The 15,120-nt window shown below is 45.7% G+C and overlaps 1 protein-coding gene across 2 annotated transcripts in view; it reads right to left on the reverse strand.

The window, feature by feature from the left end:
• Nucleotides 1-2,097: 2,097 nt before the first annotated feature.
• The window catches only part of Enox1 (ecto-NOX disulfide-thiol exchanger 1), a 561,234-nt gene continuing 548,211 nt past the window's right edge, over nt 2,098-15,120 (reverse strand). For both annotated transcript variants that reach the window (XM_057786570.1, XM_057786569.1), the window contains exon 18: nt 2,098-3,016. In XM_057786570.1, the coding sequence (XP_057642553.1) occupies nt 2,885-3,016 (132 nt within the window). In that variant the 3' untranslated portion in view covers nt 2,098-2,884. The remainder of the gene's footprint in view (nt 3,017-15,120) is intronic.

Genomic DNA, 15,120 nt, shown 5'->3' on the forward strand with positions numbered 1-15,120 from the left:
TTTTTTTTTTTTTTTGGTTTTTCGAGACAGGATTCTCTGTGGTTTTGGAGCCTGTCCCGGCACTAGCTCTTGTAGACCAGGCTGGTCTCGAACTCACAGATCCGCCTGCCTCTGCCTCCCGAGTGCTGGGATTAAAGGCGTGCGCCACCACCGCCGGGCCGTATTATAGATTTTTATCACAAGACAAACTTAAATAAAAATATAGGTAATATTCTGCCGAGATATTGCCTTTGGGAAGAAAAGAGAGGTCAGAGGTGGCCTGGGAACAGAATGAACTAGAAGCATGTCTAAGTAAAAAGAAGAATATGCTTTGGAGTCTACCTCGGGTTTAAATCTCAGATTAACATCGTAAACTGCAAAGAAGGCCAAGCTATAGAAACGTTCAAGCTTCACTTTCCACGTGTGACCAAAGGGGACAATAAGAATATCTTCAAGCCGGGAGGTGGTGGCTCACGCCTTTAATCCCAGCACTCAGGAGGCAGAGGCAGGCAGATCTCTGTGAGTTCAAGGCCAGCCTGGTCTATAAGAGCTAGTTCCAGGACAGGAACCAAAAGCTATGGAGAAACCCTGTCTCAAAAATCCAAAAAAAAAAAAAATAAAAAATAAAAATAAATATCTTCATATTGTGTTACCACAAGGATTAAAGAGGTTTGGGATGACAGACGTATGGAAACCCCAGACCCCCTTGCAAGGCCATTGTGAGTGTATCCCCCTGGACTTCCAGAGCCTGATTACAGATTCCAGTCTGTGCAGTCTCATCGTCTGATATGAGTCCTAGCAATACTCAGAAGCATGCGGCCTGCATAAGAACACCCCGTGTTTGCCGTCAGAACCAGTAAGGCCGTGGTGCCCTCCCCTGCATCCCTTACTCAACCGTTTATCACTGTGACTAGAATCTGCATGGAATTTGCCCCTTTTCAGGCGACCATCTTAGACTGCTTTATAGCAGCGTGGTCTACAAACGATGTCTTCTGCCTTCTGACTGTCATAATCTAGGACTCTGTCAGGGTGATGGTGGCCCAGCATCAGCAGGTGGTAGGGGATGCCACCAGTGTTTATGGGATAGTAGGATTTGCTTTTGTTTGCATTCTTGGGACAGGCTCTCACTATGTAGAGCAGGATGCCCTCAAAACTTTAATCCTACTGCCTCAGCCTCTTGAGCACTGGGATTATAGGCATGTGCTACCATGCCCAGTTGATCCTGGCATTCGCTTTAATCCCTACAGCATTCTTATCACCTCTTCTTGCCACGAAGCTCACATTTACACACTTGGGGAGAATGTCTGTTTCAGACTGAACTCTGAAGGCAGTATGGAGAGAGGTCTCTTCTAATTCACCTCCACACGCACTGAGTCTGAACAAAACACGTGTAGATGCTATGGGAACTGTGAATAAGAGCCTTCATTTTCGAGGGTTCAATAAAAAGAACCTGAGGGTAATAACGTCCACTAGGAAATTATGACTATCTTTTCATGACTTCAAAGGACATTCATTGTTCAGCCGTCTTTCTGAAAACGGTTCATTTAAAATTAGTATCTTGAATACTTGTCTTTTGGAGGATTTTCTGTAATAAGGCAGGAAGGAAAGGGAACTTAAAGCCACATTCTACTCTACTTAGAGGCAAAAGGAAGAAGGGAAGACCAAATGGTTTCAATTGCTGGGCTTTTGTGTGGCTGACTTCATTCCTTTGCTAATGCGTGCTTTACAGAAGATTTTTACAAATGTAAAAATCCCACAGCAGCAAGATGAGCTGGCTGGGTCCTCAGTACCTGCCACAAGGACAGGAAGCAACAAAGTCTGGTGGTAATTGCATTCAATGCTTTTATCGTGGCGCTTTAGCTGCATTTACTCCAGTGCTGACTTCTCTCCTGCCCTGCACTCTGAGTCACCGACTGCATACACTCTATTTTTAGCAATGCTCTTTCTCTTTGCGCCGCTTGTCTCGTACTGAATACACTTGAGGCGGTGCTCTCGTACCCAGGACTGAAAGAGGGAACAAAGGATTTACAAGGAGGCGTGAAAATGTTATCAACAAAGATTGCACGAACCCAATATGGTAGAAGTCAAGATTTATTGAAAAAAATTAATATCTTTGCTATAAAATTTGTAACAGGAATATTTTCCGAATGTTTTCAATGCATAAACCTGAATGTTACAGACCAAGCACGGACAGCAGCTGCAGTTCCTCCTCTATTTACAGGTTATGAAAATTGTTATGCAGTCCACGTGAAAAGAACGCACGATGGAGAACTGTTACGTTAGAAAAATAATATCCTTGATAAAGCATTCTCAAGGAGTCCAATCATAGTTTTCTGCCTCTTCAATAAGGCAAAAAGTCCCTGGAACAGCATATAACTTAATTTACAAAATACAATAACTGTTCAGACATATATTCAAGTTTTCTTTTGGTATGATTTTTTTTCCCACTGTAAAATCACCTTTGTTATTTTGTTGGGTTTCTTTGTTTTATTAACAGAAAGACCTTCAGGAAAATGTCATTTAATGTTTTCAGCTATACATTACATACACAACTCTGTAGCCTAGCAACCACCATTGCTACACTGCCATTAACTTTAAGCATTTGCTCGGTGCTCTACTCTGCCGCAACGCCTGTGTTGAGACTTTTGTGATCATTGACTGTGGAATCATTGCTTGGTATTCAGAGAGACAGGTCTGTCATAGTAAAGTACGAGGATTTGTCTAGTTTAAGGAACTGGTACACAATTACATTTCCACTCACAAGAAGACGCCACAGATGTCACTGAACAAGGCTTTGGTGGCTCCGCACAGGTCCCCCGCTGGCCGACCCCAACCCTCCTGCTCCTCTACTGTACAGTCCTGGCCGGCTTTGGACGGCTTTGTTTCCAGCTTCCCTGGCCATTGGTTAGGTCGTTTTAATTCCTTCAAAGGCACACAACTTCCATCTCTTTTCCAACGTTGCTCCCACGCCAGTGAATTCCTGTTTGAACATGCGTGGCAGCCTCATCAGAAGCATCTCAATTTCATTGGCAGATATCTGTGAGGAAGAAAGAGAAGTCAGTTTTGGGAAAGGAGCCCACCCAAAAGCTAGAATGGCTAGGCCTAGGAAAGTCCTGCTTTCTGTGGAGACATTAGTTTTCTCCTTGACTGAACGCTGGGTACTTGCCCTGTCTGTGAGTGCCAGGCAGCATGGGTGTGGGATGGGCTAGAGGTTTCTGGGTTCACCCTTCCTTCCTGTGGATGGAGAGATGCCTCCCTGGCAGCGCTAGGCTTCAACCTTCCCTGATATAAAAGGCTCAGGGCAAACTCCTTCCCCTGCTGTGCTTAGTGTCACCTGCCTGGGGCAGAAACTTTCTGTAGCTCATCAGGAATCAGAGGCCTTGAGGCTGAATTTCTTGCTATTCAATCTCTTTCTCTTAAAGATGATAAAGATTTAGGAATGAAGACTAAACCTCAAACCTAAAGCAGTGAAAACCTTGATAGTAAATCATTTAAAAAAAAAAGTCGCAATGTCTAGACAGATGTTTTAGTTCACAAACCAGGGACTTCTTTCATTCGTGATTTTGCTTTAAATGAAGAACAAATGAAAGCTGATCTTCCCTGACACCGCCACTGTTCTTGTTTGTCTGTGTTTGCCTTCTAACCTGGGGTGCGGGGCGAGAACCTGTACACCAATGTGGCTAATTTGAGGGCTACCATTCTGTTTGAAACCCCTGTCTTCTATTGTTAAGAGTTAAGTGAACCTTAGAAAGATAATTAGTCTCTTTAAGACTTAGCGAATGGGAGTAAAAATAAGGATGGTGTCAAAGCCATTGGCTTAGCCAGATTTAGGCCCATGGCAATGCTCCATGTGTCAGGGGAATGATCATCTTTTATGGTGTAATTGCCTCAGAGACGGTCGTCATCTGTGCTTCCCAGTCAGCAACAGTAAGACTGTCCTTTTGGCCTGTCTTTGAAGAGAAAGTCAATTCGACCGTATTTAATATTTACATGGAGAACATTCCACATATATTCAATATTCCTTAAACCCATACTGTAAATTTTGAGTTAAAAAAGACATTCCTTTTTTTTTCCTTTCTTTTTTTTATTAATTAATTTATTTAATTATTAAAGATTTCTGCCTCTTCCCCGCCACCACCTCCCATTCCCTCCCCCAATCAAGTCTTCCTTCCTCCTCAGCCCAAAGAGCAAGCAGGTTTCTCTGCCCTGTGGGAGGTCCAAGGACCACCCACCTCCATCCAGGTCTATTAAGGTGAGCATCAAAGCTACCTGGGCTCCCACAAAGCCATTACGTGCAATAGGATCAAGAACCCATTGCCATTGTTCTTCAGTTCTCAGTAGTCCTCATTGTCCATTATGTTCAGCGAGACCGGTTTTGTCCCATGCTTTTTCAGACCCCGGCCAGCTGGCCTTGGTGAGTTCCCGATAGAACATCCCCATTGCCTCAGTGTGTGGGTGCACCCCTCGCGGTCCTGAGTTCCTTGCTCGTGCTCACTCTCCTTCTGCTCCTGATTTGGATCGTGAGACTTCAGTCCAGTGCTCCAATGTTGGTCTCTGTCTCTGTCTTCTTTCATCGCCTGATGAAGGTTAATATTCAGGGGGATGCTTATATGTTTTTCTTTGGGTTCACCTTCTTATTTAGCTTCTCTAGAATCACGAATTATAGTCTCAATGTCCTTTATTTATGGCTAGAAACCAAATATGAGTGAGTACATCCCATGTTCCTCTTTTTGGGTCTGGCTTACCTCACTCAGGATAGTGTAAAAAAGACATTCCTGAAAGGCAAAATAGCTTATATTCTTAAAAAATATTTTAATTTATGTGTGTCTATGGTGTATGTTTGGGGATGCAGAGGAGAGTGTCTGATCTTAGGGCTTGAGTTACAGGTAGTTGTGAGCTACCTGTTAGTGATGGAAACTAGACTCGAGTCTTTTGGAAGAGCAGTAAATACTCTTAACCACTGAATCATCTCTCCATCCCTTAATAGACCGTAGTGTGTGTGTGTGTGAGAATAATTTGAAATCTAAATGGCACTGCACCATAAAACCATGTTAGGATCATTAGATTCCCAAGTCGACCCACGAAAAGCCACTAAACAGTTTGCTCACTTAGTGACCTTGCAAAGTTATCTCCCCTTCCCGTGGGTACTGTAAGGGCACGGCAGGGACTTCCACATGCTCACTTCTTACTCCATGAGATATGTGTGGCTGATACCAAAGACAGCTTGGGAGAGACCTGGGAATTTGGGTTGGGCCTGGACACTGGACTGCTTCTGTGTTTGCTCTTCAGCTCGAGTGGCCAGCCAGGCACGAAGGGCATTGCTGTGAAACACCAGTCACCTGGGGTTCCTGTTCCGAGTGCAGCTTTCTCAGCTGCTTCTCTGGGACCCCGGGTTAGCGCTCTGGGAATGGAGCCCAGAAAATCTCTCTTTAACGAGCTCCCTCAACCATCCTTCTGAGAGGGTCCATGCGGATTCAGAATCGAGGCTTCAGTCAGGCAGTCGTGGCATGCGCTCTGGGCTAAGCCTCAAGCAGCCTGTCTTGGGCAGCTCACTTACTGCTCGTGAAATTCAGTTCTTCCATGTATAATGGAAATACCATACCCTTGTGTGGTTGGGAGGAGGAATTCAGGGCAAATCAAAACTCTCACTTTTTTTTTCTTTCTGTCTCCATACAGGATGTGAACAAAAAACAGTGCTGGCACCAGAAGTTTTGTGCGGAGGATCAAGGTCCGTGGTCAAGGCCTCATGGAGATGAGCATACTCCTGTACGTAGTGGTTGAACTTAGTGTTAGGCACGCGAGACATTTTCACACCCCTGAGACCATGAAGGTTGTGCATGGTAGCAGAGTAATCTGTGTTGTTGCTGTAGATATGCAGATCACGTGATGTTTAAATCAGGTCTCCTCACGGTGATCACTTGCCCAGTTTTATGTGTGTGAATGTTTTGCCTGCTTGTAAGCTGTGCACTACGTGGTACGCAGTGCCCACAGAGGCCAGAAGAGCGCGCCTGGTGCTCTGGACCTGGAGTCACTGGTGGCTGTGGCTACCATGTGGGCACTGGGAACGGAGCCTAAGTCTTCTGGAAGATCAGCAGGTTCTCTTGACTGCTGACCCATCTCTCCAGCCCTGGCCGTTAGGAGACAGTTTCTTTGTGTTTTATGAGGCCAGGTTGACCCTTTACAAGCATTTCCTTCCCTTTTCTAACTCTTTAAGTAAGGGAATACTTTACACAAGAGACAGTTCTGTGAGGCTTTATGAGGGCGTGCTGCCCCCGTCAAAAATGCCTTTCATTCTCTTATAGAAGGCTATGCCAGTCAAACTCAGGCATTCTCTGGATGAGCCATCTTCCCCCAGACCAAGTCGAGGCCATAGCAGTAGGGAAGGCAGACTGGGGTAAGCCAGTAGCTAGTGTCTGGGTAACTATTCCCTCCTTGGGGAACATAAGAAGAAGCCCTAGGAAGGAGGGAAACTGCTACACTTTTGAGGGGGAAAGAAGCAACTGAAGACACTATTCTGGAGGCGGTGGCCCTGGGACAGCAAGTACATGTAGCCACCTTGCAGCTGGCTGGGAATATCTAACAACAGCTGAGCCAGACTTGTAAGAACAAAACAACCCCCCCCCCCAAGGTTCTATAGTTCTAACTGTGCTCTCAATGGAATGGATAGGCATGGAAACTGAGAGGTCAGGTAGCTCGAGCAGGGTGAGAAAGACACTGAGAGTGGGCGGGCTTGGGTCCAGGCATTATAGTTGGGGAGCCGTGTTCTTATCAGAAGGCTGCAAGGAGGGGATTAACGGCAGTCTTTGGGTCCTGCCTCTGTATTCATCGGGCAATGCTGGCCGCAAGGTGACTGTGTGAAGGAGGGCTGGGCAGAGTGGTGCCCATACCCACAACCAAACCCTGAGAAGGCCAAATGGATCAGGCTCATGCACACTGTCCTAGTTAAGGTTTCTATTGCTATGATAAAATCCCATAACCAATAAAGTAAGCTGGGGAGGAAAGGGTTTATCAGCAAAGGAAGGCAGGGCAGGAACCCAGAGGCAGAAGCTGATGCAGAGGCCATAGAGGGCCCCTGGTTACTGGCTTGCCTCCCCTGGTTTACCCAGCCTGCTTTCTCATAGAACCCAGGACCACCAGCCCAGGGATGGCACCACCTGCCATGGGCTGCGCTCTTCCACTTTGATCACTAATTGAGAAAACGCCCTACAGCTGGATCTCATGGAGACATTTCCTCAATGGAGGCTCCTTCCTCTCTGATGACTCTGGTTTGTATCAAGCTGACACGAAACCAGCCAGTAACAACACACACTTTCACGCTGCAACTGAGCACCATCCCAGAAATCACAACCAGAGCGGCAGCAGGCGATGCCATGGCCAACACTCACTTCAAGGTACTGTACTCTCTTTAGACCTGTTTTCTCATTCATTGGACTAGGGACTTCGTGGGAGGCAGCTCACTAAATGCTCTGAGGACTTGATCTAAGTGCCGGCTTCTACTGTTAGTGTGACTTCTGGGGTGAATCATTCGAAAACTACCTATCTGCTAGACTGTGCATGGAGTTCAAACTGAAGACTAAGACTCTTTCTAGAGACACAGGCTTTAAGTTCTTGCAGCATCCCAAAGCGCAGTGAACTACCCTTCCTGCTGGTAGTGTCAGCCAAGAGCCAGGTCTGCTGTATGGTGATGGGGCAGAGCCCTTCAGACGAAGTCCTCCCAGCACACCTAGCAGATCGGGGGCTTTCCCCTGATCCTAGGAACCTTCCTAAAGACACCATGTATGTTGGAGGGAGGATGAGAAGCTGTGGCTGGGCCTGGGGGATGGATTTTAGGCCTCTCTCAGCTCCTGACGCTTTTACAATGTTTTGAACTTGGGAATAAGTATTTTTTTTTAAAAGTAATTTATGTTCACTGGTGTTTTGCCTGCATTATTGTCTATATGAGGGCACCAGAGGCCCTGGAACTGGAGTTACAGACTGTCGTGAACTGCCATGTGGGTGCTGGTAATTGAACCTGGGTCCTCCGGAGAGCAGCCAGTACTCTTAACTGCTGAGCCACCTTGACAGCCCCTAAGCAGTATTTTTATTGCCCCATCTTCTCCCCTTCCTTACTAGCTGCCACCTGTTCTCCTCTTCTCTCACAGTGTCCCTCCCTCCCGGTTCTCTCTCGGGTTTCTAATAATTAGTCCTTCAGGAAGGACTGAGCTGTGACAAACACTGCAATAGAAAACAGGCGGAAAGCCTCCCTAATAACTCAGGGGCTGACGTGGTGTGCCATCACACGGGAAACCTGTGAGACCGGCTCCATTTGTTTCCTGCCCTGCTGGCTCTAGCTCTAGCCGACAACCTCTTCACCAGCCCTGTAGACACAGGCACCAGCTAGCACCAGCGGGCAAGCCAGTGAAGCCATGGAGCCTGCACATCCTACACCATCAGGTAAGGCAGACTGGACAAGGAAAGGCTCTCGCTTGGAGCACTGAAAAGATGCCACCCAGGCTGTGCCACGGTTGGAAAGTCCACAAGGCCAAGTACAAAGTCATGGCTCCTTCCTCAGCATGCACTGGCTTTCGACTTTCAGTGTGTGTATGAAACGCCATGTTCCTTCCTGCAACAAGCATGGTCTGAGCAAGCACGGACACCATAGGATAAGCAGTCAGTGCCGATGAGGAAGGAAGAGGAGCGAAAGGAAGGGCTTAAAGGAAGAAATTGGGAGAGGAAGGAGGGGATGAGAGGCCACACTAGCTAACTACCCAGAAGGAAGCTCTGACCAGAGCTGGCCTCCAGGCTGCTCTTCTCTCAGGTTCTGAGATCCTGGACTGCGATCTCACCCTGCTGAAGTTGGTACCTCATTTAGTCATGTCTGATTTTCCAGTTATTTAATACTTTTTGGTGGGGGCGGGGTTGCCTGTACTGAACCCAGGACCTTGTGCAGGTGAGTCAAGTACTCCTATCTTTTTACATATTACACCATTTCCTCAACTATAAGCCTTCAGAGAGCAGACGCGAGCTTGCACGCCTGCTGTGTGCTGCCCTCTTGCCCTGCTCCTGCCTGACTGGAGGACTAGCCAGGTCACCTGAAAAGGACGGGCATAGTGTAATGTCGCTTGGGTGTCATGGAACCCTCTCTGCTTCGAGGGTCAGGTGGAAGCACATTCATTACAGTCTGTCTTAGCAATCGTTCATTGATGCTTGGTGGCAGCTGGCTGTTAGCGCCAGCGTACATATCACGGGGGAAATTTAAACACACCACTAGGATCATCTCGCCCATCTTTGCCATCCTCCACCACTCCAGGAGAGAACACTGAGCCATCCAGGCAAGATCAGGATCTCCTGGAAACTAGAAAGATGCTGAAATCCTGGATGTGCAGGGAGGGTGCTTTACAAGCCCTGACGATCTTTCCTGGGTAGAAGATGCTCGCCTACCTCTGAGCACCCAAGCCAACGGGATATCTTGCCACAGAGGTAGGTCTGCCTGCACCTGGCAGAATCTGCTGTCAAGTCATACTGGGGTCTGTTGTTTTGGAACCAGATCTTCCATGCTAGGAGTTTGTGGGGCAAGCTGTAGATTATGCAGAGGGGGCAGGGCAGCCTGCCACATACAGAGGACAGAACTGCCTTCCTTTGAAGAGGGAAATTTGCCCTGAGTGGTGGTGCATGTCTTTAATCCCAGCATTTGGGAGTCAGAGGCAGGTAGGGCTTTTTGAGTTTGAGGTTAGTTTGGTCTTCCTAGTTGGTTCTAGGCTAGTCAGAGCTGAAATCCTGTCTCAAACAAAATACATATGTATTATATTTAAAATTGGAGAAGAGTCCCTAGACCAGCGGTTCGCAACCCCTTTGGGGGGATCAAATGACCCTTTCACAGGGGTTGCATATCAGATATCTACAAATTATGATTGATAATAGCAGCACAGTTATAGTCCAAGTAGCAACAAAACAATATACGGTTGGGGTCACCACAACCTGAGGAACCATATTGAAGGGTCACAGCACTAGGAAGGCTGGGAACCACTGCTCTCGACTACCTGTATGAGCATCAGAAGGAGCAAAGGAAGAAAGGCAGGAAGTACTCAGCTGCCAAAGCCCCACTCCAGCGTCTGTGTGGCTCAGCATCAGGGGGAGGGCGGTATTGCCCAGCTCCCAGCTGGGATTCCATTCCAAGGTGAGTGAAACCTTGGTCAAAACGGAGCTGTCTGTTCTGAAGATTCAGCAGAGCCTCCTGAAGCCTTTGCCCTGTCCTGTCTCCTGAAAGGATCGTTCTGGCTTTGTCTCACGTTTCTGAGAGAAGACAGGTGGGTGAATGAGAGTGGGCAGCTGGGAGAAAGCCAGGGGTAGGGGCGGGGGGCACATAAGTGTCATTATCAAGAACAAGAGTAATATTTAACTGGAAAATGACCTGTTACTGGCTACATGGTTTTCGGAGCCATGAACAATTTACATGCCCGGCGTAATTTAGATTAATTCCTGCCCTTCCTCCCATTCCCATAAGCAGCCTTCAGGGAGATGCTAGTAAAACAGCTGCATTACAGGGCTGGACCGGGCCTGCTTTTCTTGCTTTCCTCAGTAAGGGGGTGAACAGAATCTAAATGCTGCCTTACAATTATGCTGCTCCTGCCAGTGTCAAACCTCAAGGAAACCGAATTGCTCTATCAGAGGCAGAAAACTCGACATGTGGTGGTAGGACAAACCCATCTTGCTGCAGTGCAGCAGTAACCAAGGCTCTGCACAGGGCCGCGACTCCCAGTTCATTCTGATTAACCAGAGGCAGCTGGGCCTGGCTGCTGCCTTGGAGACCACAGCATCCTCAGACTGCCTGCAGATCCAGGGCTATGAGCCTTTTGGCAGTTGATGTGGGCACAAGGCCCTGGTGAATACTTATTTTGCTCTCTCTCTTAAGCTCTGAAGATAAGGCATTCCAGAATTCAGCAATTCTGGATTAAAAAACCTAAATGTCCCCGAAGCCGCACTGGGCTGGAGAGACTATGGGGTGCAGTCCCTGGCACCTGGAAGTTGGAGAGTCCTTTGTGACACATTTGCCTCAGGGATGAGGACAAAACTTGGCAGCCCTACTGGGCATGTCCCTGAGGAGGCAGAGGACTATGTGGGCAACAGTGGAGGTGAAGGGAGCCCCCATGTATTTCCTTTCTGAGGCAAACACATTGCTGCCTTCTCAACGAGAACTGCCCTTAGGGTCCTAGGGATTTCACCATGGCTAGATGATGTGGATGTGTCCATATGGTTCCCACAGCCCTTTCGGGCACCTTTCCTACCAAAGCAGGAGGGAACACTAGTCTTCAGACCACAGGGCTGTCTGGAGCAGCCTTGTACACTGTAGCCAGGCCGTTATCCCAGGAGAACCGGGGTAATGGGATGAAGCCGTTATCAGACCTGCCCGGATGAAACAGGTCTGGAGAAGGCTCTGGCTGAGGCCTAGCTTCTCTCCACTACCTGGGGATGTTACAGAAGAAGAGATTAGGGGGAGAAATGTCCTGTCCATAGGCATATGCAGATAGAGGCTTTATAGGTACCATTTCTGGTGGGTATTCCCAAGTGGCAGCAGAAAGAACCCCAGCTCCTACTGCTACTCCATTTAAGTGGCTTCCAGTGATAGTTCCTTATGACTCCATCCGCTATCCCCATCAGTGATTGTGGGCATGCCAGAGCTGTTCTTGCCTCTATCTCTACTCATATAGGGTCTGGGTGTATACCAATCCCAGATCTTGACAGGGGGCGCCATTACATGGCCCCTCCAATCTCCATCATGCCTGTCTGAATGGTTGTGTGGCCCACAGAGAGTAGCAAGTCTCTCTGTACTCACCAGAACACAACTGGCTAAAGACATCAAACATAGCCGAGGAACCTACAAGTAAACTATTCTAAAGTGCCCAGACAAAACTCAGCCAACATCATGTAACAAATTGACCTCCTAAGGCCACCATCAGAGAGAACCAATTTCTGAGAAGACCTCTCCCCCACCCCGGGAAAGCAGTAGTAGCTGATCTATCTCATGCAGAAATTCCAGCGGAGGGATGCATTCCAAAGCAATTAAAATAAACAGAATATCTACTGAAGAACTCAAAAGTTGATTATACAAAAAACTCAAGAAATTCAACACACTACAGATAGTTTAAATACAATTAAGAAAACTAAATTGTCCCACAAAGACATAAATCTGACTAACCCAGTAATGAGCAATGAGATCCATACTAAAATATCTACCAAGAAGGAAAAGCCCAGGGTCACATGGTTTCACTACTGAATCTTACAAAACTTCTGAAAGGGCTAATGCTGATTCATCTTGAACTATTCTGAAGAACTGAAATCCAAAGACCTTGCCAAACTCATTCTATGTAGCCAGCACTTTCCTGTTACCAAAACCTCACAAGGACACAATAAAAAATATTCCTGATAAATACTTATGCGAAAATACTAGCCAACTGAATTTAGCAGCATACCGAAAAGATCAGTATCATGACAGTGATGAAGTTGAGTGATTCTGCATATGCAAATCAATAAATGCAATTTATCACATTAATAAATATCCAAGTAGAAAACACATATGATAAAGCCAATGTCCCTCATAATAAAGGTGGTATATGACAAACCCATAACTAAAATCATACAAAATAGGGGAAATGATGAAAGCATTTGATATAAGATCAGAAATAAACATTAAAAATAGTTTCAGGAAATCCCTGAAACTGATCAGATTCACTAGTCCTCTCCCTCCCCAAGCATAGATAAGCAGTAAGGACTTCTGAGAAATAATTTCAGACCAGCTGAACTGCCTAGAAGAAAGCCAAGTCCATTGACCTGCACAGAAATGGCTGAGACCAACTGGTCTACCAGAAAGGACACTATTCTGCAACCCAATGAGCAGCCTGAAAGTTCTGCAGTATGCTCCAGGTTACTAGCTTTGGTGAGAGGTCACCCATAGTGCAGTGGGCTTTTGGTGATGCAGCTGTCTTTGTCTTCTCTATTCTGATAACACCAATAAAACTATTGATGCTCCAGTTTGGACCTTGATGGCATCCTTATTTTGATCTGTCATTGGTTTCCTATCTGGGGTGAATAGATCTTTATGTATCCTCATGAATAGTATCACACACATACAGGGATAGTTGAATACAGGTACTATAAAGGGGAAAAAGGAAAATAGGGGGAGGACAATATAAAAGAAAGGGGTAAAAGGGATAAATAGATATTTGGAAAAAAACAGGGAATTATAGTTTAGGCTTACATATAATATAACGTTATATATCCACATATGCTTTTTGTATATCACTTGGGGTGCAAATACTTCCCCAAGAACCATAAATCATCTAACAAATCTCTAATACCAGGCAGGATAAATCTCCTTTTGAGGTGTTGGTCAGGGGAATTAAAAAATCCCAACCAAGCAAAACAATTATAGGCTATTGCCCTTGCTCTTGGTTGCTTTCCCTGACCTTGAAGGTAAGTCCCTATTGCTGATTTTGAACTCAGGCCTTTCCGGAATCAAGTCAGAACTGATCTGGAAGCTTTCTCCCTGAGGATTAGCTCTCTATATAGTATCTGAAGGTGCTATGCAGCTATCCAGAACCTACTCAGATAAAGACTAAACAGTAAGACATCTCCAAGGGTACAATGTGGCGCTTAGATCTTGGCAATAACCAACAGCTCTCTAATTGGATGAAAGTCTGCTCAACAGGAGAAAATTTGTGCCTACTATAAACCTAGCCAACTATCTATTGCCGAGCCCATGGAACCCAGAGGACAACACACTACCACACTTTCCTAAACTACTGTAATTTCTAAGTGCATTCGTACTTCCTTAGACCCACAAAGCAGTGTAGCTCTTGCTTCTCATCAAGGAGCTTCTTTTTGCAGCAGGGACCATTACAGAAAGTCACAAATGGTCAAAATGCAACGAACTACCCATGCCCAGTTCCAGTGTGAACATCTACAACACAGCCCCTACACCTAAGGCTCAGGAAACACTGCAAAAGAGGGATGGAAATATTTTATGAGCCAGAGGATGCACGCTATGAGACAGTCTCTTCTATACATGACAGGGAACCTTCACCCATGTAATCTCAATAATACAGTAGCCTACACAACATCTGAGCAATGACAGCACCAGTTGAGATGACATGCCAAATTTAACAAGGACCCAACCCTAGATGAAAACTACAGAAATTAATGACTATTGAGAAAGGAATAATTAGTCTTTCCCAAGGATGAGTCTCTAATTGATTATCCAAAATCAGTGATCATTCCTAAAATATACACATTGGAACAACACTAAATGAACTCCGATTGCTGTGTTTAAATTATTTCTCTTTATTATTGTTACATATATAAATATAATCAGTAAATGGGAAGGTAAACTGAACTAACAGCTTTCAAAAAAAGTGTGACTGGTGAGTATATAAAGAAAACTTATAAAAATGTCTAACATCCTTGGCTATCACAGAAATGCAAATCAGAACTACAAGGAGATTATCACCCTATTTAGAATGGTTATTAGGAAGACAAATAGCAGATGCTGCTGAGGACGTGGGGAAAGGAACCTTTCATGCTACTGGTGGGACTGTAACTTGGTCCATCCACCAAGGAAATCATTAGGGAGTTTCTATAAAAAAAATTTAAATGTAGGAACTAGGGAGATATTTCGGTGTTTAAGAGTACTAACTGCTCTTCTAGAGGACTGTAGTTTGATTCCCAGCACCTACCTAATAGCTAACAACCATGTGTAAATCCATTTCCACAGGACCCACCCTCTTTTGGCCTCTGCAGGTACCTCACACTCATGTGTATGTACATGCAGGCCAAACAATTATAGACATAAAATACATTTTGAAAAAATATTAAAAGTAGAACTATCATGATCAAGCTATACCACTCTGGGTATTTACCAAAGAAATCTCAGGATATAGAGATACTTCCCTACCCATGTGCCCTATTATAATATTCATAATAGTCATATGATATAATCAGCCTGGGGCGGTCAACCAACGGATTAATAGATACATGGTATAGAATTATTCATCTATAAAGAGTGAAATCTTGACATTAAGTAAAATAAGCCAGCACTGAGAGGCAGGAGCTGCACCTTACTCATCTGGTGATGGGGAAGCTTTGTTAACCAATTATCTTTAAGAGGTG

This window comes from Chionomys nivalis, chromosome 12 (assembly GCF_950005125.1).
Source record: "Chionomys nivalis chromosome 12, mChiNiv1.1, whole genome shotgun sequence".
Lineage (NCBI taxonomy): Eukaryota > Metazoa > Chordata > Mammalia > Rodentia > Cricetidae > Chionomys > Chionomys nivalis.